Here is a 27,013-nt window from a genome sequence, read left to right as displayed (position 1 = left end):
GACTCAACACTATACACGTCAGCTACCAAGCAACTGAATTGACTGCAACACCTAACAAGGAGCTGCAGTTAGCTTCAGAATGGGTGGAAAGGAATAAGTTAGTCCTAAATATTTCAAAAACTAAAAGCATTGTATTTGGGACAAATCATTCACTAAACCCTAAATCTTGTAATGAATAATGTGGTAATTAAGCAAGTTGAGGAGACTAAACTGCTTGGAGTAATCCTGGATTGTAAACTGTCCTGGTCAAAACATATTGATACAACAGTAGCTAGGATAGGGAGAAGTCTGTCCATAATAAAGCGCTGCTCTGCATTCTTAACAGCACTATCAACAAGGCAGGTCATACAGGCACTAGTTTTGTTGCACCTGGACTACTGTTCAGTCATGTGGTCAGGTGCCACAAAGGGGGACTTAGGAAAATTGCAATTGGTTCAGAACTGGGCAGCACGGCTGGCCCTTGGATGTACACAGAGAGCTAACATTAATAATATGCATGTCAATCTCTCCTGGCTCAAAGTGGAGGAGAGATTGACTTCATCACTACTTGTATTTATGAGAGGTATTGACATGTTGAATGCACCGAGCTGTCTGTTTAAACTACTGGCGCACAGCTCGGACCCCCATGCATACCCCACAAGACATGCCACCAGAGGTCTCTTCACAGTCCCCAAGTCCAGAACAGACTATGGGAGGCGCACAGTACTACATTGAACTTTATTCCACATCAAGTAACTAATGCAAGCAGTAAAATTATATTTAAAAAACAGATAAAAATACACCTTATAGAACAGCGGGGACTGTGAAGAGACACAAACATAGGCACAGACACATGCATACAAACACACGATAACATACACACTATACACACGTACACATTATTTTGTGTTGTAGATATGTGGTAGTAGAGTAGGGGCCTGAGGGCACACACTAATATGTTGTGAAATCTGTTGTGAATGTATTGTAATGTTTAAAAAAATGTATAACTGCCTTAATTTTGCTGGACCTCAGGAAGAGTAGATGCTGGCTTCGTAGGAACTAATGGGGATCCATAATAAATACAAATACAAATGACCCACTGCCACCATGGGGCACTCAGCAAACCTTTCACCCACATAACTCCATACACGCTGTCTGCCATCTGCCCGGTACAGTTGAAACTGGGATTCATGCGTGAATAGCACACTTCTCCAGCATGCCAGTGGCTATCGAAGGTGAGCATTTTCCCACTGAAGATGGTTACGACGCCGAACTGCAGTCAGGTCAAGACCCTGGTGAGGACGACGAGCACACAGATGAGCTTCACTGAGACGGATTCTGACAGTTTGTGCAGAAATTCTTTGGTTATGCAAACCCAGTTTCATCAGTCCAGGTGGCTCGTCTCAGACAATCCCGCAGGTTAAGAAGCAGGATGTGTAGGTCCTGGTCTGACGTGGTTACACGTGGTCTGCAGTTGTGAGGCCGGTTCGACGTACAGCCAAATTCTATAAAACGATGTTGGAGGCAGCTTATGGTTGAGAAATTAACATTAAATGATCTGGCAACACTTCTGGTGGACATTCCTGCAGTCAGCGTGCCAATTGCACGCTCCCTCAAAACTTGAGACATCTGTGGCATTGTGTTGTGTGACAAAACTGTACATTTTAGAGTTGCCTTTTGTTGTCCCCAGCACAAGGTGCACCTGTGTAATGATCGTGCTGTTTAATGAGCTTCTTGATATGCCACACCTGTCAGGTGGGTGGATTATCTTGGCAAAGGAGACATGCTCACAAACAGGGATGTAAACAAATATGTGCACAAAACTTGAGAGAAAAAAGCTTTTTGTACATATGGAACATTTCGGGGATCTTTTATTTAAGCTCAAGTAACACTTTACATGTTGCGTTTATATTTTTGTTCAGTGTAACTAAAAACTAGATAATCAGGTCTGAAAACTAACTGAAACGTAACTAAATTTCAAACAAAAATCTGAAAACGAATGGAAATCCAAATAAATTTGAAAACGCAAAACTATTTTAACCTTGGCGCCCACCAATCAGAGGCCTTTCAGTAGCATGGTATGACAGACAGCAGTAAGGCCATGCATGTCAGTCTCACATGGTCCGGAGCACTCAGGCAGATAAGCACATGTGGTCAGGGCTCCTAAAAATACATTCCCCCAGAAAAACTGACTGCATGGGCGGCTGTGGGGCCGATCCATCCGTGCTGCCAATGTTCACCCTGTAAATTGTTTTAACTAGTCTCCCTGTACAGGTAGACAGCCTATTTTAAAAGTAATATGCTTGGGGGTGAGGAGAGGAAGTCATTGGGTTTGTTTGGGAGGGCATATGTGGTTTTGAATAGTTAGAATTTCTATGGTAATGTAAAAGATATACACATCTTAACACATATGTATGCTATTGGATAACATCAAGAAACTCACAGCAGAAGCCTTTAATCAATGTGTTGACTTTCTTTCTGGGTGAACTGCCCCAATGCCCTGGAGAGAAACCGCCTGAGGCAACACCCACCACTAGGCACAGTTACTGTAGAGTACACAAATCAATAAGTCCCCCTACACCCTGGATCCCGCCACAGTATGAGGGAGTTCAAGGTCGTCTGCGGACTTATGGCCGCCTTTGTCACGGGTCACAGGTCAAAAGCCCACAAGATAACACAGGCAGGCGGCTAGCCTGCTACTTAGGTGTGAGAGCTGCTCGCTTCAGGCAACATAATCCAGCAGCGTGGTTGGGTTGATTTGCACAAGGAGCTCCACCCAAGGGAGTTGTAACTCCTTCACATGGACTGACTGCCTGAGACTTAGAACATGTAAATACAAATACATATTTTGTCCAATACAAAGTTCCAGGCTAATTCGGACTATTTCCTTTTCTAAACACGTCATGTTAATCCACAAAGGAAATCGGTTAACTTTTCTGTGCTATAATTATATCATTCAATGTTCCACAAAAGCGGGAATCAGCCCTTGACGGATTGGTGCTGCTTCAAACGTGCACTGCTTTACAGAACCGTCGGAAATGGCCACTTCAAAAACCACCCGGCTTCCCTTTGAACCGGTCCGATTTAACATGAACAATGATGGTGCCATTATCTAATATATCCACTGGGAAGAGCTGGAGATAAGACTGGCAGAGAGAGGGAGGGAGGCACCTGTATTAGTCTTAGAAGAGACCACAAAAACCATTCAACTGGATTCAGCCCTTACAAATTTCAGTGACCGCATCATCTGTTCTTTGCATTAACAGAATCTACAAAGGCTTAGGACTGTTTCTATTGGGGAAGATGAATCAGATAGATTCTTCCCAAGCATGAAAGAAACCTGAGTAGGAGTAGGCTTAGATTGTGTTAAGGGGAAAGGGTGTGACCAAGCATGTGGCAAGTTAGTCTGACATAAACCTGACCTTCACATTAAATTATTTTGACAAAATACTTTGTTATGACTGTAAAATCATCAAAGGGTTATAGGAACCAACACTATTTGACAGACATCTGTGCTGAAAGCACACGGAAGTGTGGTTGACTGAATTATTTCAGAGGCATTGACAACATCCTTCCTTATCTACACACACCTCTGATAAGAAGACATGGCCTACACAAGATTGCATACACAGAGGGTTAATAACCACAAAATAACATTGTACTACTTTACCAATCTTAATCATTCTATGGGATACAGTATTTCACTTGTATCATGAGCTGATAAAGCAGTCTAAGTCTGTTTTTCAGTTTCAAGATGTTTCTCTACATCTAGAAGGTAGGGTCATCGTGTGCAGAGCATAATATCTTTGCAGATTAACCAATTAACTATTGGCAGCCAATCTAGTCTGATTTGTTTGCCTTGCATTGAATTTATAAGACTCAGGTCAACGCTGCCAAATCAGTCTGCTCCAATTTGTGAAATAACAACCTTGGAAGGTAACACTCCAATAAGCCTGCACGCTTTCTAATGAAAGCACACACAGCCTCATAAATACATTCTTGGCATTGACAAAAGATTTGGGGGGGGAGCTAAAATCAAATGGATGACATAAGGAGGGAGGGGCCAGGTGAGCTTGGTCTGGAGCCTCACTGGATCACAGTAGCTGTTTGATAGGCTGGGCGGGCCAAAGGGAGAGCGGGAGGCGTGTGGTCGGTAGTTTCAGAGAATACTTCAGCTCCATACTTTATAGCACGCCTTATTGCAGTAATGGCAGTTTCCCTGAGTCCATATAAACAGAGCATTACCAAGTCTTAAACTCAGACGTCCCTCAAGCCGCCACGAGCCGAGCAGGTGCTATATTTATCCTTTCTTGCAGCCCCTCTGCTTCGTTTAGCTTAGTTCATCCCAGCTAAAAGCAGAGATGGGAGAATCTGACACCGTCACCCATTCTCTTCCTCCCACAGTCCTCCTAGGGAACATGGATGCGGTGTGGTACTCACTTTTAGGAATATTTACTTTCTACGGATCTCCATTTGGTGCCGACCCCTGATCCGCAGACCAAACCTGTTTCTCAATCACAACTGTTCCAGCTCTGAACCATCTTCACCCACTCCACCCAGACCTGCCCCCCCCCCCCAGATCTTTAACATCCCTCTGATCCCTAATCCCTGGACAGAATCCCACCCTCTTTCCCCTCACTGCGGATAATTGAGCATATGGTGCAATTTCATGGGCCATGAGCCAAACTCCTGCAGCAGCCCCCACTGCAGCCACGGGTCATAATAGATGCATATCCCCCAGCCACAGGGGCATGATCTGAGGCTGATTCCTGGCATGCAGCCAGATGTGGGACATCACTCACATGACTAGCGCTGCCTGTCTGTCTCAGACAAGGAAAACTTAGAGGCTTGGCTAAATTCACCCTGGGACATCCCACTGTTATATTTCATACTCTCAACAACAGCCACCGTGAAGGTACAGCACTTGGCTGAGTAGGATGGAATCAATGAAAGCCCTCCAGGTGTGGGTCACTCACCTGTCCCAGGTCCAAAGTGACGTTCACCTCATTGTACATAGGTCCCCGGGAGAGAGGCGGGCTCTGCCACCAGCGCTCAGTGCCATCGATGGCGTTACTCACCGGGTGGGCCTTGTTTGGCTCGTTGGAGTTGCATCTGTCACAATACTGTCCCTGCAGGGTAAGGGCCAATGAAATGGTGTTACTCTGAGCCCAAAACACATATAAACACATATTAATAGAGTCCCACCAACACAAAGCCACACATTCAGTGCATAGTAAACTCGTATTCAAGAAAATGAATAAGCCACAGTCACACATTTGCAGACAGTGCAAACAAGTAATCACATGCATCAAGAAGACGGCACCGGAGAAGATGGCTGACCTGCTACTAACCGATTGTATTTTTATGTTAGTTTTTTTGCGTTGTTTGTAACTTATTTTTTTACTTATCTTGTACATAATATTGCTGCTACCATCTCTTATGACAAAAAATAACTTCTGGACATCAGAACAGCAATTATTCACCACGAACTGGAAGCTTTTTTCCCCCTTTAACGAGATAAAAGGAACACCTATGTGAGAATGCTATTCACTGACTACAGCTCAGCGTTCAACACCATAGTGCCCACAAAGCTCATCAAAAAGCTAAGGACCCTGGGACTAAACACCTCCCTCTGCAACTGGATCCTGGACTTCCGGACGGGCCGCCCCTAGGTGGTAAGGGTAGTTAACAGCACATCCTCAACACAGGGGCCCCTCAGGGGTGCGTTCTCAGTCCCCTCCTGTACTCCCTGTTCACTCATGACTGCCCGGCCAGGCACGACTCCAACACCATCATTAAGTTTGCCGATGACACCAACAGTGGTAGGCCTGATCACCGACAACGACGAGACAGCCTATAGGGAGGAGGTCAGAGACCTGGCCATGTGGTTCCAGGACAACAACCTCTCCCTCAATGTAACCAAGACAAAGGAGATGATTGTGGACTACAGGAAAAGGAGGACCGAGTACGCCCCCATTCTCATCGACGGGGCTGCAGTGGAGCAAGTTGAGAGCTTCAAGTTCCTTGGTGTCCACATCACCAACAAACTAACATGGTTCAAGCACACCAAGACAGTCGTGAAGAGGGCACAACAAAACCTATTTCCCCTCAGGAGACTGAAAAGATTTGGCATGGATCCTCAGAACCTCAAAAGGTTCTACAGCTGCACCATCGAGAGCATCCTGACTGGTTGCATCACTGCCTGGTATGGCAACTGCTCGGCCACCAACCGCAAAGCACTACAGAGGGTAGTGTGTACGGCCCAGTACATCACTGGGGCCAAGCTTCCTGCCATCCAGGACCTCTATACCAGGCGGTGTCAGAGGAAGGCCCTAAAAATTGTCAAAGACTCCAGCCACCCTAGTTATAGACGGTTCTCTCTGCTACCGCACTGCAAGCGGTACCGGAGCGCCAAGTCTAAGTCCAAGAGGCTTCTAAACAGCTTCTACCCCAAGCCATAAGACTGCTGAACATCTAATCAAATGGCTACCCAGGCTATTTGCATTGCCCCCTCTTTTACGCAGCTGCTACTCTCTGTTATTATCTATGCATAGTCACTTTAATAACTCTACCTACATATTACCTCAATTACCTCAACTAACCGGTGCCCCCGCACATTGACTCTGTACCGGTACCCCCTGTATATAGTCTCGCTATTGTTACTTTACTGCTGCTATTTAACTACTTGTTACTTTTATTTCATATTATTATTCATATTTTTTAAACTGCATTGTTGGTTAGGAGCTTGTAAGTAAGCATTTCACTGTAAGGTCTACACCTGTTGTATTCGGGGCATGTGAATAAGAAAATTTGATTTGATTTAATTGTAGCAACAATGGTAATAGCGATATCTGGAAATACTGCAACAGTAAACCAATTTCCCGCTATACAATAATGATAGCAAGCAATATATAGGCTTACTGGGGCACTTCTTTGTGTAGGTTTTAACGCCTCTTAGTGTTCCAGAGGTATTGAAACTCCTGAAGGGGCAAGTCTACTGTTGAGAGGGCATTCTCATTGGAGAGCTCAGCAGTTAAACACAATGTTGAAAAGTATTTCTGGCAGGTGTACAACTTGGTCAGAGCAGACAGAATTGCCACTGTTCCCCTATAGTGACTCATTCTGGAGCCTGGGTGCAATAGCAAGGAAGCATGGAGGACCATTCAACTGTAATACCAGTTTAACTGTAAATATGGTATTTCACATGGGAATATATAGATGTATGTATGGGAGGAAAAATCATAAGAAAATCACTAGCTTGCAAGGAAACAACTTCCTTACTTTGATTGAATAATACAAATACGATTTTATTCTGTGCTATGGGTTGTGTTTCTGTTGGTATCTGTCCATGTTATGTCTTCAGAACAATGCTATTAAGAAGTGCACATTAATAGGCTACATGTGTCTTTTACGCATGCACTCATGCCAGCCAACCTCTTGCGTAGCTAAAACTTACATTTGAACTGTAAACATTATTATTAAAGGCAGAAAGGTGGTGATCAAAACGTTTAAAAATGAAACAACAAATCATGAAACCGTAAATGTCGTTCACTCATTACCTGTATCGTTTGACTAGGAAGTCCAAAGGTAGGTCCTCCGACAAGTTTACAGTACAAATCAGATCTCGGTCTCCCCGCTTCATCTTCACCGCAAGTTGCGGTGGCAGATATCCGTGACCCCTCCGCAAGGTTGAAGTACGGGGGGCTCAAACTAAACCCGGTTATTTCGTTAAAAGACACCTGCGCGTAAACGTCCCGCCAAAATAAGAGCATCAAAGTAAATAATAAAGCAACAGGGTGAGCTCTCTTCACCCCACTCGCCATGTTCCTTCCACCTCAATAATCTCTGTAGATGCTCAAATCAAATTGCAACTCGCAGATCAAGTTATCTAGATCCCCATGAAATAATACGCAATCTCCACGCATAAAACAATCCAGTACCCTTGAGCCTGGCGCGGTTCAAGTGTTCTGATGTAAAAGTTTCACTTGTGTCTCTGCTGCTGCTGTTGAGTCTGTCTATGTGCTTCCCCTCTACATGTTCCCTCGTGAAATAAGCACTTGCTCCCGTTTCTCCCTAATCAAACTCTGCCACCCGGGGCCGTATCAAGTGTCAATACAGTCATTGGGTGTCACCAGTGAGTTATAGCCTAGGCCCTACTTGATTTGGGGCCAAAGTCTCTCTATAAATTATCCCATATTGAATCACGTTCAAGCCAAAGTATAAAAAGTATCAGTAACGCAAGAAAATATTTCACTAGACGTTTTTGGAAACAAAGTTTTGACACCAGCTCACAGATATTTTTTGGTGCAATTATTTGAAAATACAGCGGTCATTAACCGATCGTTGTGATTCCTGAATCATGGCCAACCTTCAACTGACCACTGATTTGTTTCACAATAAAATGTGAGATTGTATAGTCTAATTATAGTGGCCTAATGCAAAACAGTTATATGACAGTTTCAGGGAACCACTGAGTCTTGATTTGATTTGCTTCAAATAAAATAGACTGCATGAACAATTGTTGACAGAGAGAAAATCTGGAATGTAACTGGCAATGTTAAAAAACATCCATCAATCCCATCCAAAAACAGACTGCCATACTGAGCCACACCCAACCCAGATTCATCCAGAGACACACTCCCTTCTCCTGCATACCTTTGCTATTTCCAGTGCCAGGTTTAGTGAATATGTGCAGGGTCTGAACATAGTGGATTATCAACAGATTATATCCTCTACAGAATTAGTCAAATTACAAATTTGGTTAATCTATTCAATTGGGCAACATAAATAATGTGCTGTTTAGATAATATGTCCTATCTTCTCCCACCTTTGTTGACTATTCTTTACAGGTACAATATTCACTAACTGCATCACCCATACTACAGGACAGGCAGTAGTCTACCTAAAAAAAACACTTGAGGCATCGAGTTCCCATCATTATCACAAACCAATGGTCCTAGAGCGACACCTTGTGGAGATCTACATCAAGAGTCTCACAAGAGGGCAATTTACAGCGCTCCCAAGCACAAAACACACAGCGCTGCTGCAGTGTCACATCCCTGACATCCCAGGGCAACAGGAGCTTCTATATCATGGTTTAGATTAGGACACTCGCTGTGTTTAATCCTGTTGCTGTTGATGACCTCACACCGGTAGATCTGGTAAAATAAGGGTAAAATAAGGGTAAAATAAAAAATCATATTATGTACTTAATACCAGTCGTGGAAAAAGTACCCAATTGTAATACTTGAGTAAAAGTAAAGATACCTTAATAGAAAATAACTCAAGTAAAAGTGAGTCACCCAGTAAAATAGTACTTGAGTAAGTCTAAAAGTATTTGTTTTTTAATATACTTAAGAATCAAAAGTAATTTAATTGCTAAAATATACTTAAGTATCAAAAGTAAAAGTATAAATAATGTATAAATCCTTATATTAAACAAACCAGACGGCACCATTTTCTTTTCTTTTTTTGTTAGGGATAGCCAGGGGCGCACTCCCAACATTCAGACATCATTTACAAACGAAGCATGTGTGTTTAGTGAGTCCGCTAGATCAGAAGCAGTAGGGATGACCAGGGATGTGTGCATGAATTGGACCATTTTCCTGTCCTGCTAAGCATTCAAATGAAACGAGTACTTTGGGTGTCAGGGAAAATGTATGGTGTAAAAAGTACATTATTTTCTTTAGGAATGTAGTGAAGTAAAAGTAAAAGTAGTCAAAAATATAAATAGTAAAGTAAAGTGTAGATACCCAAAAAAACTAATTTTTAAACTTCCTCTTTGCATGAAGGACAGATACGGGAGAAAGCTAAGAAGGTTAATAATGTTAGCCGGTTATCCTACTGTGAATGTTTTCCTGGACTGTTGACTATACTTGCTTAACAAGCTTGTCATCATGACTCACAGGCAGGCGGGTCTCAGTCTCAGCCCTCAGCATTGTTGTCATTCTTTTCTACAGGAAAGTCTCTCAGACGCATGTGTGCTGGGACGAGCCTGTGAGATAAGCAACAAGTTAATGGCTGTGTGGGTAAACGAAACAGAAATATCAAAGGGCTCAGACTGTGTTGGTTCTCAGTAGCAACTGACTGCCTGAAAACTTCCCATGGAGCCAACAAATTTACAGGTAAAGTGGCTGACTACTAATGTAAATAGCACTTTATCTTGGTAGACACATCTATGCTTTCTTGTAAATTAGTAATGCATGTTTATGGGCCTATGAGTTTGATTCCACTTGTCAGAGTGAGACTGTCAAGCTGTCTTGGGGCTAGTGTCATCATAGAACTGTAGTCAAGCGTGTGTTTCTTGTATTAGTGCTGTGTTCTCACTTTTGAGAAGCTGATCAACTTGTTTACTTACATTCAAACAAACTAAAATAGTACAGTATGTTATAAAGAGAAGGTCTATTGTGAATTTGTACTGTCCATGCAATCGCTACACTACAGCTATTGGTTTCATTAACAAAGATGAGCTCCCACAATTGAGATAAATCTGCTGGACAACAGCTTGTTCCAGAGCCAAATAAAGCCATTGTCAGCCACTTAAAATAGTGTTTCACTTTTACACAGCTGAGAGAAATTCAGTAGTGGCTTGTGAAGCTGATGCTCCATCCCCATGTATTCCATGATCTAATCAGAGCATAAGAATGTTATGAGTCTGTCTTGTCAGGTAGCCTAAAGGTTAAGAACATTGGGCTGGTAACCTCAAGGTCACTAGTTTGAATCCCCAAGCCAACTAGGTGCAAAATGTGTTGATGTGCCCTTGGGCAAGGCACTTAACCAAACTTGCTCTGGATAAGAGCATCTGCTAAATGACAAAATTGTCTCACTCAAATGAAGCAATGAATGTAGACATAATAGGAGACTATGTGATGAACAGCGACAAATGAAGCATGTGTGTTTAGTGAGTCCGCCAGATCAGAAGCAGTAGGGATGACCAGGGATAAGTGCATGAATTGGACCATTTTCCTGTCCTGCTAAGCATTCAAATGAAAGGATTACTTTGGGTGTCAGGGAAAATGTATGGATTAAAAATGATGCTCTGACTGAGTAGCAGCAGTGTCCAACTCCTCCTATTTTCTTCTGCCACACTACTCCCTCTCTCCTACACTTTTCTGTCCAACTCATCCCTCTCTCTCCCACTCCTTTCTGCCCAACTCATCCCTCACACTCTCATTTCAGAAAGCTATAGCTGTAGCACAGAAAGCCTCCCAGGAGGACCAGGCTGGGAACTACACGGAGGCTATCAAATCTTACCAACACGCTGTCAAGTACTTCCTGCACATTGTAAAACGTATGTAACCATCGCTCCTGAAGAAATGGACCAAATGTCATACGGACAGGACATGCAGTTCAGTAGCCACAGAATTGTAATGGGATCTGATGCTCCAAACCCGTTACAACCTAAGCATTATAAAACTTCTATTCAATCAAATAAGCCTCACCTATCAAAATAGCAATTCACTTTAATCTTGACCAAATTCAACACTCTCTCTCATTGCTCCCCAAACAAAAGCACTTCACTTGGTCTGCTTAAAACTTCTTTGTGATAGGGGACAGCATTTTCACTTTTGGATGAATTGCGTGCCCATAGTGAACTGCCTCCTACTCTGTCCCAGGTGCTAATATATGCATATTATTGTTACTATTGGATATAAAACACTCTGAAGTTTCTAAAACTGTTTGAATGATGTCTGTGAGTATAACAGAACTCATATGGCAGGCAAAAACCTGAGAAATATTCCAAACAGGAAGTGAGAATTCTGAGGCTGGTCGATGTTCAACTCATCGCCTATTCAATTCCCTGTAAGATATGGATCTGTTTGCACTTCCTATGCCTTCCAATAGATGTCAACAGTCTGTAGAACGTGGAATGAAGCCTCTACTGTGATGTTGAGCCGGAAGGGAGGTGTTTCAGTCATTGGTCTGGCAGAATGCCAGTTCTTGGTCACGCGTGTTCCAAACGATATCGTCTTGCTATCCATTACTTCTAGAGACACAAAGGAATTCTTCGGTTGGAACGTTATTGGATAGTTATGATAACAACATCCTGAAGATTGATTCTCTACTTAGTTTGACCAGTTTATTCGACCTGTTATATAACTTTTTGAAGTTTTCGTCTGAGTTCGCCTGCATCTGCGTGAGCGTTTGGACATGTGCACTAAACATGCTAGCAAAAGTAACTACTTAGACATAAGTAATGGACATTATCGAACAAAACAACGATTTATTGTGGAACTAGGATTCCTGGGAGTGCATTCTGATGAAGATCATCAAAGGTAAGGGAATATTTATGATGTCATTTCATATTTCTGTTGACTCCAACATGGCGGAGAAATGTTGTAATATCTGAGCGCCGTCTCAGATTATTGCATGGTGTGCTTTTTCCGTAAAGTTTTTTAAAAATCTGACACAGCGGTTGCATTAAGAACAAGTGTATCTTTAATTCTATGTAAAACATGTATCTTTCATCAAAGTTTATAATGAGTATTTCTGTTATTTGACGTGGCTCTCTGCAATTTCTCCGGATATTTTGGAGGCATTTCTGAACATGGTGCCAATGTAAACCGAGATTTGTGGATATAAATATGCACATTATCGAAAAAAACATAAATGTATTGTGTAACATGATGTCCTATGAGTGTCATCTGATGAAGATCATCAAAGGTTAGTGATTAATTTTATCTTTATTTCTGCTTTTTGTGACTACTATCTTTGGCTGGGTAAATGGCTGTGTTTTTCTGTGGCTATGTACTGAGCTAACATAATCTTTTGGTGTGCTTTCGCCGTAAATCCTTTTTGAAATCAGACATGTTGGCTGGATTCACAACACGTGTAGCTTTAATTTGGTGTCATTCATGTGTGATTTCATGAAAGATAGATTTTTATAGTAATATATTTGAATTTGGCGCGCTACATTTTTTCTGGCTTTTGGCCAAGTGGGACGCTACCGTCCCACATATCCATCTGCGTGAACAGATTTTGGGCAGAGTCGACCCTCTCACTTTGCCTCTTCCTCTCTGTTATCAGTCAGTGTCCCACCTGGGAGAGCCGTGAGGCTGCTGGTTTGTTTGGTGGCAATGAGGCCTTTCAATTGATTTTGAATCTTTAGTTTGAGCATGCTTTTTTGTAGTTTCCTTTATTATATATTTATTTTGGGTCGAATACTAATCTGCTTGGACTGGCTGACCATGGAAGTCATGACTGAGTTGGCCCTGGACTAGTCTGATTAATCAGGCTGTAATACACAATTAATTTGTATATACAGCCTGAAACTAATGCCTGAAAATCATGTAAATGTTCCTTTCAAGCCAGAATGTTGAATAAAATTCAATTTAAACGTACTTTACCGGTTGTCTGTGGGGTTTGTACTTCAGCTGCTCAACATTTTTTACAAAATTAGGGTAAACAATTCTTTCCTGTGGATATTTTATCTCAAATTTCAAGCAGATGATGGACAAACCGCACAGACAACCGGTAGAGTAAGTTTAAATGTAATTTTATTCAACATTCTGGCTTGTAAGGTTGCGGTCTCCCTGGGTGGCAGGTAGCCTAGTGGTTAAAAGCGTTGGGCCAGTAACAGAAAGGTTGCTGGTTTGAATCCTGGAGTTGACTAGGTGAAAAATCTGTCAATGTGCCCTTGAGCAAGACACTTAACCCTAATTGTTCTTGTAAATTGCTCTGTATAAGAGTGTCTGCTAAATGACTCAAATGTAATGTGCATTCATTGCATATGCTTACTTCTCACCTTAATTCTCTAATCCTGGAGGCTAATTGGAGCCATGTGCCGCACAAATGTGTGTAACTACGCGGAGGGCTCTGTATAGCTTCGCATTGACATGATTGGTTGACGGTTGGTGGGGGCGGGAGGTCCTGTATAAACACAAACTCCCTTTCTTGACAACAGCTCTGTTGCATTCATCCGCAAAAGATGAATGTTCTGACTTCTGCGGAGGCCACATCGTAGTAAATGCTGTACGGCCACAGCAGATGTCAAATTGACCATGCAGAGCCTTTTAGGCCTAGCTACATGGCCTGTAACCTGATTAACAGAGGCACCGCAATTCCCTCTGTACGGAGCCTCTGGATTGCATTGGTGGAGCAAGCAGAAATTGGCTTTAAGACCCCTAGGCATGACAAGTGCAGCAAAATCAGTAGGCTAGTTATTGGTTTCGTAACACTTTATTAAAACTGATTAAAATGTTTCTCTCTAAGCAATTGGATTATTTATCTCTAGGCTCCCCTAATATATATCTATAAAGTTTATAGATCTAACTTCATTAGATTTTTCTTATTTATGAAATATTAGATCAATTTACCTCAATCATTTTGTTGGAGTGATTTTTTTTAGATAGATTACATTTTTAGTTGAGCAAGAGTAGTGGTAGGCACGAAACGTGGCGATGCCTTCAAATTATGTAGGCAACGCCACGCACATTTACGTTGCAAAGGCACGTACACAAGACGGAAGTACATGCATGTGAGGCATTCATGAAACCGAAGCCTGCAAGAGCTAACATGGTTTCAAATCAAATCAAATCCAATGTGATAGAAATGTAAACGGCAGAACCAACGCTAAAAGAAGTTGGGTAAACAATACTTTCTTGTGGATGTCTTTTGTCTCAAATTTCATGCTGCTGAAAGACCAACCGCACAGACAACCGGTATAAGTTAAAGATTCATTTTATTCAACATTCTGACAATTTTGCATTGCTATGTTTCGGACTGTACGGAAAGTGGGGTAAATTGAGCAATTTGTTCAGAATCTTTCGGTATCTACATATATTTCAGGATGTTGCCTTTCCCTGAAATAATCAGAATTCAAGTAAACATTACTGTTTTTAAAACATTGCTTGTCCAAAAAAAAGTGCTCTTGGCACAACTTACCCCGGGTAACGTTATAGGGTAAATTGAGCCAGGGTAAGTTAAACCGCATACACATTTCTGTACTGAATGAAATACCACTTTTAAAAACCATGTCTATCTTCATTTCCCAATATAATTCAACACAATCACAATCACTTTTTGTCTTTTAGTCATTTTAAGCATATTTTAACACAGGGTTAACACCTAACAAACACTTGTACTTAAAAAAAAAAAACGTTTAACAGGCCCTGTTGTTGCCTCATATTCCAGCCTTGCATTACGCCTGGGAAGAAAACACTTCAATTTGCTCAACTTGCCATTGGCTCAACCAAAGCAAACATTTTGACTATATTAGCCCACACAGCTACAACGATGCACTTTCATGCTAGGGTTAGGACCTCATTGAAGCTTATAGAGAACCCAACTGATGTATGGAACAATCATAAAATTATCTACTTTGGTTTAGATACAAGCATCATGAAACCTCTAACCTTAATTTGACTTGGTGAAAATCTGTTTTTGGGACCTAACTTGCTTACCACTTTTTCCATGTGGTTTCTCCCTTCACAGACTCCATGAAATGATGACCTCTTCCTAAATATTTGGTCAAATTATTAATTTGGGGTATGGTTGTGGCTCAGCTTACCCCTTTGGCTCAACTTACCCCACTCTCCCCTATATCAAGTATTGGTTAAAGTCTGATTTATTAGCCAAGAGTAGTGGCAGCCAGGGAAAGTGTTAGAAACATTTTTGTGACATAAAGTGGTTTCTCTGAGAGTTACAGGCAGGCAAGTTACCCAAGGGGGTGAGTTAGCCCATGTTACCGTATCCCATTACAATTCTGTAGCTAGCAGTTCAGATGACAGACGGAAAGGCATCATTTGCAATCTATTCCAGTCTCTGTTGTCTGTGAATATCAATTTGTTCTTGCACGCTGATTCAGGAAATGCATATTTACAACATGTATTTTGCCTGCTACTTACTGATAAATAAGCCTAAAACAATGGCTATGGAGGCATTAAAATGATCTGATATACCAAATGGAGTATGGAATGATACTTGTTTTATATGAAACAAAATAGTTTAGTGAAAGGATAAATGTGTGTCTTACGGTAAGAAGACAGGAGGCAAAGTGTAAGGTGTAAAAATGGTGGTAGGCCTAGAAGTTGTAGTGTAGAGGTAGGCCTAGCTAATAGCCTGTCAGCAAAATAGGCAACAAACAATGAACAAGAAATGTTTGTCTACAGAAATCTAAATCAAATTGAACACATTCCAAAATCAGGAATTTGGAATAAGGAAACAGACAAGTATGGCCTACTGTAAAACAAAATACATACAGTCTACCAACATGTAGGCTACAGAAAGGCCTACTCTGAGAACTCTCCCCTTCAGAGTTTACAGAACACTGGCAAAGCGTGTAAACCTTGAGCCACTACCTGGGCAAAGCCATCGGCAGGATTTGGCAGGCAGATCTTACAACGCTTGGATAGGTATTTTAAGTATACCTATCAGCTAACCACATTATATGTTATTGCAATGGGCGGATTGGATTATGCTGAGCCGCAGAGCACCGGTCTATGGCCTGTGACGTGAACGGGCAAAAGCGGTGAGGAAGGAGCACCCTTCTCAAATCAAACAGTAATCTGCACCGCACAGTCATGATGCTAACAAGGCAGCATAATGCATTGTCCATAAACATACACCCTTTTTCCATAAAATTTATGTTTGAATTTTCAAGCTAATTCTCATAGGGAAGGCAGATAAAGCATTATTATCAAAAGCAATCACTTTTGCACGGGAAAACACAGAATCCTACTAATTACTACACATGCTTAATTACATCACTTTTGTTTTGAGCCGACTTCGCCATCGGACAGAGCGGGGAACCTGGCTCACACCCAGGAGGCAGCCCTGTTCCAAATCAAATGCAGTCAACTTTCACCCGGTGTAAAACATACCTAACCAGGCGCCGGGCCAGATAAATCGAATCCCCTCATTATGTCAGTCGATGACACAGTTGATGACCATTGGTTGTTGCGTCGCCTCGCCTTAGCTGTGGAACGCAGCCATAGCCTCAACAAGCAGAAGTGAGGCTACATAACCAATTAATTGGTTGAAACCTCCTTTACAAGCTAAAGACTATATAGACATCTAGAAGCAGACTATCATAACATCACACAATATTAAAAGGCCTGTCTCAAGCAGACCGGTAGGTACATTTTCAATATGCGAGACAGGCTCATAGCCACGGGAAGTAGGGGTGCAGAGGGTGCTGCAGCACCCCTTGATAAATCTAAATAAAATATTTAAAAATAATAATACATTGACAAAATGACAGAAGACTCTGGGAAAAAGAGGTACACACTTCTCAAGCATCCGCAGGTGAGCACGTACGGACCTGTAGGAGGAGAGCTCGAGAAGGGCCAACACAAACATGAAGTAAACAAAGTATCAAAATTAATGTACAAACTAAAGAAAATAATTTAGCTGGAGATTCAAAAATATCTGGAGACGTTGCTAGCCATAAGGGGAGTATTTAGCAGTAGTAGCCTACACAGAGAGGAAGGATGGATATTGGCATGTCAGTGATTACCATGTGATGTGCAGCCTACCCTTTGCCTGGCTACCCAAACTCCTTGCTCTGGGAGAAGGTTGCAATTGTGGCAGCAATTCGGATCATTCCTGCATGTAGGTATTCCTGCATCTGCAGGAACCCCTCTTTATACTTCTATTGGTCCATTTTTAAGCAAGGACTCCGGTACACAGGTGGGAAAAGGGGACGCTCCAGTACAGTAAGTGGCGGTAATGCACCATAACGTTGGATGCCAACCGCCGATAAACCCCACAGAAGAAGACAACGGCTAAAACACCGGTAGAGTATCTAGAACACCGGTAGACAGTGTCCTTTGCCCCCACCTGTCAGGCATTGCTTTCCAGCAGTTCTGTTAATCTGTTAACGACGGCGAGGGCAGGTGTTCTGCAGGCTGGAGCGAAGGACACTGTGTCCTAGCTTGCTAGCTAGGAGGACCACGGTACACTGCAGGCAGGAGGCAGTGGGGACGCCGTTAGCAAAGATATTTATATCTAACCCACTGGTAGACAGTCTTTCACCCCTGAAAAACTCAGATAATACTTTTATTTCCCTTTTAACCCACAGATAATCAGGGGTAATCCAGAATATCAAAAGTGGATCTGAGTATCTCCCCTAGGATTTCTAGAATGCGAACACATTCTAACCATTCTGATTGGTCCCAGAAAACGTGGGTTTAGTCAGAGCCAGAACACACATGGATAAAGCTGGTTTTGGAAATGTGTCATTGGCTTTGATACTCTGATTGGTTAGAGATGATCCAATCACTGATTACTTTATTTTGTACAACACCCCTCATTTTGACATCACCACAAACGACGTCAATGATGGCAGTCTCAACCTGAAGTATGTAGCGAACAAAGAGCAGTGGAAGAATTCCGTTTGAGTTATCAGGCAAGCCGAAACTATGGTCTCTACAATAACCTGTGTAACCGTCAACAACTTAAAACTCCTCTCCTCTCCTCAGGTGAACCACAGGGTAAAGAGGGCAACCAGAAGATCAGGGAAAAGTGTAAACTGTACCTGGACAGAGTGGAAGAATTACAGGAGTATATAGAAAATAAAGAGGTAATTAGACAGTGGAACATTCTATAAACAATTTATGCTAAAATGTCGGTCATTAACGTTGTCCAATGCATAGATATTCAATAAAATTACCAATTCCTAATTTTATGGTCCGATGTAAATGCCAGTGTAGGCCTATGCCTATGCCAGGCTAATTGGATTTAAATTTTTCCATTAATCTGACTGGCAACTCAGTGGAGGTAAGGATATAGCTAATAGGAGATGTGCACTCTGCATTGTGCATATCCTTCACATATCAACACGATCCTAACCCTACACATTTGACATTTCATCCCTCTACAATATTGTATTGCCACACAGATATGGGTGCGTCTATGAATGACGGGGACATTCCCCGGTCACGTGAGAATTCTAAGAGAATCAACTCCGTATCTGATAACGCGGAAGTGTGTTATTTTGTATTTATTTAATGTATAGTTATTCAAAGATCTGATAAAAGGCTTGAATATCGACTTTGCCGGGCTGCGATTTAAGTATTAACAAATAAAGGGCCTGTTTTTTACAAGTAATCATATGGCTGCCAACAACAATTTACAGGTAAATTGGGAAAGCTAACGTCGGCTAGCTACAGTAGCTACTAGGTAACAAAATGAAAAACCACCCAGTTAGCATGGCACTAGTTAGCGAACGTTTGCGAGCTAACTATTATTTGTAGATCTACGGTGATAATTATTTTCTAAGTGTCGTTAGCATGTTAGTTAACTGTGATTGATATCTATCTGGCTACGGTAATACGCTAACTTGTTAGCTCGGACGCTAGCTAGCGTAATTGTTGCTTCGAGCTCGCCAACTTGAAAGGACAGCAGTTAATGTTGACAGTAGTCACTATCAAATTATTTTAAGCCTGATTGAAGATGGTTAGCTAACTAATATCAGCATGCTTTGATAGCTTCAACCTTTCCTAGGAGCTAGCAGCTTGCAAAGTTGACCGGTTAATTTTAGTTCTAAATGTGTTCTCCTCCGCAACAAGGCCAAGACGAGACTATCCGAAATTTGAATAGCAACCAAGTACCATGATAATGTTATTAACTAACTACCATTAGCTATCTGTCTAATCACAAAGCTAGTGTCATGAGCTGATTGTTGATATAGTTAACGTTAGCTAAGCTTACTGTCTGAATATGTTAATTAACTAGTTCATTGGATTAGCCTATTTGATTTAGTCATGTCTTCCCTGTCAGTCAAACTTTTTGTAGGAAGTGAAATTGCAACATACTCTGTCTTACAGGTGGTCACATTTTGTGTGTATGTGACATGTAACACTTCATGGAACATGCACATACACAACTGTAGCTCTACATAAAGCCTTGCATATGGGGTCAATGTTTTTGATATATAGTAACAGTTACTGTACTTGCTTCTAGTTACTGTAATTAGAATTGTGTGCTTGTGTTATGCCATTGCATCAAAGAGTTATTTAATTCTGATTGACCAGATCAAACTTATCCTACAGTGAATCCTTTCAATTTGTTTTACTTTTGTCTTTGTTTTTTCATAATGTTCTCATCCCTGTTTTTCAGAAAGCCATAGATCTGGCCAGCAAGGCGGCCCAGGAGGATAAAGCTCAGAATTACGACGAGGCCCTGCGTTTATACCAACAAGCTGTTCAGTACTTCCTACACATAGTGAAATGTATGCTTTAAGACAACGGGATATTTGCATAATGCTCTTTTCTCTTTTGGGGTTGTAATAGTCTCAGGATTGTTCAGTCCATTGGTTTGTGTGGAGTTGTTTATATCACCACCTCTGTCTCATATAGGCTAATGGGGACATTTTAGAATCTCACTACAGTAGTGACCTGTCAAAGGTTCCAATTGTTTTGCCCAGATACCCATCAGATGAATGTGTTCTCTGTCCAGTGTCTACTTCTACTTATCAGCAGAATGCATTATTTTTCCATTTCACAGAATGTCATATAGTATAGGGGAGATTACTGTCATTGTGATTTATTCATACATTTTCTAAATAAAAACAGATTCTTCATATGGTATTTAATAGAATTTGTCCATTTCTCTCCTGCCAGATGAATCCCAGGGCGACAAAGCCAAACAGAGCATCAGGGGCAAGTGTGCTGAGTACCTGGACAGAGCAGAGAAGCTCAAAGAATACCTGAAGAAGAAAGAGAAGGCTCCACCTGCCAAGCCTGTGAAGGAGTCCCAAGCTGATGACAAAGGGTGTGTGCAGGAGCAGGCTTTGTTCGTGGAATGAGGCTTTGCTACGTGTGGGTAGGGTTTAGCCTGTTATACAGAGTGATTTGGAATGTGATGAGTCAACTTATGTGGATTATTATTGTGCAGGAATGAGAGTGATGAAGGGGACAACCCAGAAAAAAAGAAGTTTCAGAACCAACTTTCAGGTTAGTTGTATCACTTACAAAGTGAAACTACCACAGTATGTATTACAACACTGACATACTATAAAATTGTGACAAAGGTTATTTGGCTCATTTCCACTTTACTTTCAGTTTTACCATATCCTGTTGAGATGTCTAACTCATTTACAGTGGCTTGTGAAAGTATTCACCCCCTTAGCATTTTTCCTATTTTGTCGCCTTACAACCTGGAATTAAAATGTATTTTTGGGGGGTTTGTATCATTTGATTTACACAACATGCCTACCACTTTGAAGATACTAAATATTTTTTGTGAAACAAACAAGAAATAAGACAAAAAAACAGAACTTGAGCATGCATAACTATTCACCCCCCCCAAAGTCAATACTTTGTAGAGCCACGTCTCTTGGGGTATGTCTCTATAAGCTTGGCCCATCTAGCCACTGGGATTTTTGCCCATTCTTCAAGGCAAAACTGCTCCAGCTCCTTCAAGTTGGATGGATTCTGCTGGTGTACAGCAATCTTTAAGTCTTACCACAGATTCTCAATTGGATTGAGGTCTGGGCTTTGAGGGATAACTCCTTCAGGGTTATCTTTGGTCTCTTTGTTGCCTCTCTGATTAATGCCCTCCTTGCCTGGTCTGTGAGTTTTGGTGGGCGGCCCTCTCTTAGCAGATTTGTTATGAGCCATATTCTTTCCATTTCTTTATAATATATTTAATGGTGCTCTGTGTGATATTCAAAGTTTCAGATATTGCTTTATAACCCAACCCTGATCTGTACTTCTCCACAACTTTGTCCCTGACCTGTTTGGAGAGCTCCTTCGTCTTCATAGTGCCACCTAGTGGTGTTGCAGACTCTGGGGCCTTTCAGAACAGGTGTATATATACTGAGATCATGTGACAGATCATGTGACACTTAGATTGCGCACAGGTGGACTTTATTTAACTAATTATGTGACTTCTGAAGGTAAGTGGTTGCACCAGATCTTATTTAGGGGCTTCATAGCAAAGGGGGTGGATACAAATGCACACACCACTTTTCTGTTTTTTAATTTTTTGAAACAAGTAATTTTTTTTCATTTCACTTCACCAATTTGGACTATTTTGTGTATGTCCATTAAATGAAATCCACATAAAAATCTATTAAAATTACATGTTGTAATGCAACGAAAATAGGAAAAACGCCAAAGGGGGTGAATACTTTTGCAAGGCACTGTATCATTAGATTTTCACATGAAGGTATCTGATCATTTTCCTTCACTGTAAAATTATTTGTATGTTCCCATCATACTGGATGTGTTTTTCAGGGGCTATCGTTATGGAAAAGCCAAACATCAAGTGGAATGATGTTGCCGGATTAGAGGGAGCCAAAGAGGCCCTGAAAGAAGCTGTTATTTTGCCAATCAAATTCCCACACCTTTTCACAGGTAACGTAGTGTTACTGCCTCAGATCGCCACAGAATTAATGATGAAAGAACAATTTTGAATGTATGAAAAACATGCTGAAACCTCCACTGTTGGAACATTTGATCGGCCTTAGGAATATACTGAAAATAAATGAATCCATCCATTCTTGCATAGTATACAGTCAATTGGTTATACCCTTCATTTATTTGTAAATGAAATGCTTAATCTATTTCTGCCCCAATGTTATTCACGACCTCTCCCAACAACCTCTGTCTGTCAGGCAAAAGAACGCCATGGAGGGGGATCCTACTCTTCGGTCCTCCTGGAACAGGAAAGTCCTACCTGGCTAAAGCTGTGGCCACAGAGGCCAACAACTCCACCTTCTTTTCCATCTCCTCATCTGACCTGGTATCCAAGTGGCTGGGAGAGAGTGAAAAGTGAGATTTGACTCTTAATCCAGGGAAACATGGGGAATTAATTGTGGCGAGACTTAAAGTCCAATGCTGCTGTTTTAATCTGTAATTTAGACCTAATATTAAGCCTAGTCCTGGACTAAAAAGCTAATTTAATAGAGATTATTTTAGTCCAGTATTAGGTTTAATCTGTGTCCCGGATACTGCTCACCTTGATGTTGATGCTTCTTTCTCCGCTCCAGGTTGGTGAAGACCTTGTTCACCCTTGCACGGGATCACAAGCCCTCCATCATCTTCATAGATGAGATAGACTCGCTGTGCGGCTCCAGGAGTGAGAATGAGAGTGAGGCAGCTCGCCGCATCAAGACAGAGTTCCTGGTTCAGATGCAGGGTGAGAGAGCCAGAAAACAATATGTATCTGGATATTATAGTGAACTGTATTGGTGTTTTGCTCATATTAAGTGAAAATGGTTGTAAATTGTTAATGAGAATTTTTCCACAGGGGTCGGGAATGACAACGATGGTGTACTGGTGCTAGGGGCCACCAACATCCCTTGGACGTTGGACTCTGCTATCAGAAGACGGTAATGTCACATTCTTACACTGGCTTAGCCTACCATCTCAACAGTGTACACAATAGCTTGTCCTTTATGATTCTTGACTGTGACACCATAGCCATAAAAATGTATGATCACTTTTACCACTCAGCTTGAACGTGATTGGGGATACCGTGAACACACTGGACTGAAGTTAGGAAACTGTGACTCAGCAGCACTGCTTCTTAGCTTTTTGTTGCTGCTCAGACCTACCCTGTAGATGTAGGGGATGGAGATGTATTCTTCTTCCTGTAGAGTATGTGTGATACATTCAGTACAACTCATCCTTAATTATCTCAGGTTTGAGAAGAGGATCTACATCCCCCTGCCCGAGGAACACGCCCGCACCTTCATGTTCAAGCTCCACCTGGGCGCCACCCCCACCAGCCTCAACGACTCTGACTTTGTCACCCTGGGAAAGAAGACCAACGGGTACTCAGGGGCTGACGTCAGCGTCATCGTCAGAGACGCGCTTATGCAACCAGTCAGAAAAGTTCAATCAGCCACTCACTTCAAGCGGGTACGTCTCCATAATGACGACCATTGAATAACGTTGTCTATTTATTCTTCAGTGATAATCTTTATATCAAATGTTATTTGTCACATTCGTAAACAAACCGGTGTAGACTAACAGGGAAATTCTTACTTACGGGCCCTTCCCAACAACACAGTGAGGGAAAAAATATAAATAATAGAAAAATCATAACACAAGGAATAAATACACAATGAGTAACAATAACATGGCTATATACATGGGGTACCAGTACCGAGTCGATGTGCAGGGGTACGAGGTAATTGAGGTAGATATGTACATATAGATAGTGATAAAGTGGCTAGGCAACAGGATAGATAATAAACAGTAGCAGCAGCATATGTGATGAGTCAAAAGAGGGTTAATGCAGATAGTCCGGGTAGCTATTTGGTTAACTATTAAGCAGTGTTATGGCCTGGGGTTAGAAGCTGTTCAGGGTACTGTTGGTTCCAGACTTGATGCATCGGTACCGCTTGCCGTGCTGTAGCAGAGAGAACAGTCTATGACTTGGGTGGCTGGAGTCTTTGATGCTTTTTAGGGCCTCTGACACCGCCTGGTATAGAGGTCCTGGATGGCAGGGAGCTCGGCCCCAGTGCTGTACGCACTACCCTCTGTAGTGCCTTGCAGTGGCATGCCAAGCATTTGCCATACCAAGTGGTGACGCATCCAGTCAAGATGCTCTCAATGGTGCAGCTGTTGAGTTGAATTTGTAACACTGCAGATTACATTGTTATTGAAGGTACCAGGGCCATCGAGAGACAACCCCAACATCGTGGTAGATGACCTTTTGACCCCATGCTCCCCAGGAGACCCGAATGGCATCGAGATGACATGGATGGAAGTCCCTGGGGAAAAGCTATGTGAGCCAGTTGTTTGTATGGTGAGTGTGTAAAAATAATTAAGTTATTAATAATACTTTATTAATATTATTCAGTTATCCGTTTCCCCGCCTCAATGGTAATGTTTCTGGGAAAACAAGACTGTTGAATAACCTTTTGATCATGTCTCTCTTTTTATTCTTTGCAGTCTGATATGCTGAGGTCCCTGGCCAGCACAAAGCCAACAGTCAACGATCAGGATTTGGACAAACTGAGAAAATTCACAGAGGACTTTGGACAGGAGGGCTAAATTGGGTCATTTGAGCCGAACCAAAGCAAATATTATTGATTGTCAAGTGTTCCTTCTCTCCGTCTTTTTCCCACTCTCCCCCTCAGGCTCTGTTGGCTTATCACATGACTGCTCTACTAATAGAAATATAATTACTAGAATGGACCTCTCCATTTAAGTAATGTATTTCTTTGGCTCGACTGAGCTTGTCCATTGGCCACAAGGGGTTAAACAAAGACTGGTATTTTCTTAGATGCTCCCCATGTCTAAAGGATTATGGATTTCTTTTATGTCTGAGGTAGATTTGATTGGTAAATGGAAAGCTACATGGCAATTAGGAACATTGGTGCAGCACCTTGGGCTGAATCCTAATATGTAAACAATGCTCAACTCGAGCATTTGCATACATCATGCTTTGAAGTCAATAGGAGTTTGATCTGGAAGTTGCCGATACAAGCATGTTAACAAAATTAGAATGCTTCTCTTTGTGTAGAGTGCTTATTTAACTTGCCCAATAAATATCTGAGCTAATTTTCCAAGTACCCATCCACTTTCCTTCAATCAAATTGCACCTCACTTTTCAGTGTACCCATATATTCCACTTCTTTTTGTACAAATAAGATATGAGAATCCTTTTATAGTAGATAGTTTATGGAGATATATAGCTCTTTGGTCTGAAGAGAATAAAACTAACAATGCATGCCGTTGTGCTTGCACAGGATATTTTTCAAATATTATTGGTGGAATTTATGACGTAGTCTCAAGGTGATGAGAATTACATGGGTTTGGAAAATTGAAGCACAGCAAATGTACAGGTGTAGGATCTTAATTTGATCACTCTGTTGTAGGAAATGCAAACTTCTGGTGTATTCAAGGTTTAAAAATGCTTCTCAAGTTTGTAATTTCCACTTTAAAATGACAGACTGGATTTGCCCTAAGGAAAAATGTATCAACACCTGTTGCTGCAGGATTATTTTCCTGCTCTGAAGAACTGGTCAAATTAAGATCCTGCATCTGTATGTATGTCATTCTACATACAGACAATTATGGGGCTACGGTTAGAATAATTTACACACTCTGGATGGAAGTTGCTTTGGGACATATTTTATATGTACATTTGTTTTTCCCCTCCAGAAGAAAGGTTACTCTGTTTGTTCATTGTCATTATGATTCAAACTCAGAATCACCAAAGTTACTGGACCAGAAAAAACTTTAATATAGTCAAGGATTCAATACTTTTTTACCTGACCATCCACACACCCTACATATTTCCCTCGTGTAACCCTTTTGCTGATCTTCCTAACAAGAACTACTGGAACGAGATGATGCCGTACTGAGATCCAGTCCAACTGTCTAACAGTGTTGAAGAAACAACGCGACTGATATTTTGGTGTGAATGGAATTTTGTAGGTAGCCTGAAATTGACATTTTAGGCACAGAAGAACACCCTCATGACATCATGTCCTTTTTGTTATTGCATTGGAATGCAGTTCCAAGCAGGTACTTGCTTACTACCTTTAAGATGTGGCCATTTTAAGTGGCAATGCACACCATGTGCCTTCTAAATAAGTAGCAAGATCATATACATTGTTTTTTTGTTTGGTTCATTTTTCAATTTGGAAGTTGATATCCAGTAAGACACAGCTATGTGTATTTTGTCATCGATGCTATGAAATATACATTTGCACATTTCATGTAAACTGGCTTTTAGAGGTTGTATATCTCTGCTCTTAGTGTTGATATTCTTAAGAATTTCAAAGTGTTGGGGACGTCTTTGGTGTGGTCTTCACTTTACTGTAAAACATGTTGTGTAGAGAATGATACAGTATATCAGTGAGTGGAAAAGTCATAATCAGAATTTCTTTGCCATGCATATGTAAGTAAAAGTAATATTAAGATTTTACATATTTGTAAAGTATTGTCTCAAGTTCCAGGTGGAGGATTCAAAGGAATCTTCACAAATGCCAATCTCTCACTTGACAACATTGAGGAGGATATAACTATTCTTATTGTCAGGTCATGTAGGTATAAAAAGTGCCAGTAGCAGTGCATGGGTAAAATCACTGGGGAAGCCAAGCCAGAAAAAAAAGCCATAATACAACCTGTGT

The 27,013-nt window shown here is 41.5% G+C and overlaps 2 protein-coding genes across 5 annotated transcripts in view; one reads left to right on the top strand and one right to left on the bottom strand.

The window, feature by feature from the left end:
* The window catches only part of LOC139560356 (laminin subunit alpha-3-like), a 111,426-nt gene extending 103,399 nt beyond the window's left edge, over positions 1-8,027 (bottom strand). For 2 of the 3 annotated variants that reach the window (XM_071377041.1, XM_071377042.1), the window contains exons 1-2: positions 7,539-8,025; positions 4,956-5,108 (exon numbers count right to left, since the gene is read on the bottom strand). In XM_071377041.1, coding sequence (XP_071233142.1) covers positions 4,956-5,108; positions 7,539-7,802 — 417 coding nt within the window. In that variant the 5' untranslated portion in view covers positions 7,803-8,025. Of the gene's footprint in view, positions 1-4,955; positions 5,109-7,538 lie in introns of all 3 variants that reach the window. The other variant, XM_071377043.1, reaches the window with a different exon arrangement.
* A 1,897-nt stretch (positions 8,028-9,924) lies between these two features.
* On the top strand, positions 9,925-26,808 carry LOC139560651 (vacuolar protein sorting-associated protein 4B-like). 2 transcript variants are annotated; one of them, XM_071377629.1, is made up of 13 exons: positions 9,925-10,103; positions 11,158-11,269; positions 18,399-18,499; positions 20,038-20,149; positions 20,541-20,691; positions 20,815-20,873; positions 22,158-22,277; positions 22,538-22,694; positions 22,913-23,061; positions 23,173-23,254; positions 23,567-23,786; positions 24,538-24,678; positions 24,825-26,808. In XM_071377629.1, the coding sequence occupies exons 1-13, from the start codon at positions 10,083-10,085 to the stop codon at positions 24,924-24,926; spliced, it is 1,527 nt and encodes a 508-aa protein (XP_071233730.1). In that variant the 5' UTR covers positions 9,925-10,082; the 3' UTR covers positions 24,927-26,808. The 2 variants fall into 2 exon arrangements, with proteins under 2 accessions (XP_071233730.1, XP_071233731.1); XM_071377630.1 differs by lacking the exons at positions 9,925-10,103; positions 11,158-11,269; positions 18,399-18,499 and adding an exon at positions 18,822-19,054.
* The last annotated feature ends 205 nt before the right edge of the window (positions 26,809-27,013 follow it).

Source organism: Salvelinus alpinus, chromosome 30 (genome assembly GCF_045679555.1).
Source record: "Salvelinus alpinus chromosome 30, SLU_Salpinus.1, whole genome shotgun sequence".
In the NCBI taxonomy this organism is placed as follows: domain Eukaryota; kingdom Metazoa; phylum Chordata; class Actinopteri; order Salmoniformes; family Salmonidae; genus Salvelinus; species Salvelinus alpinus.
Note: the sequence above shows the minus strand (reverse complement) of the source record. Positions and strands in the feature narration are given on the sequence as shown.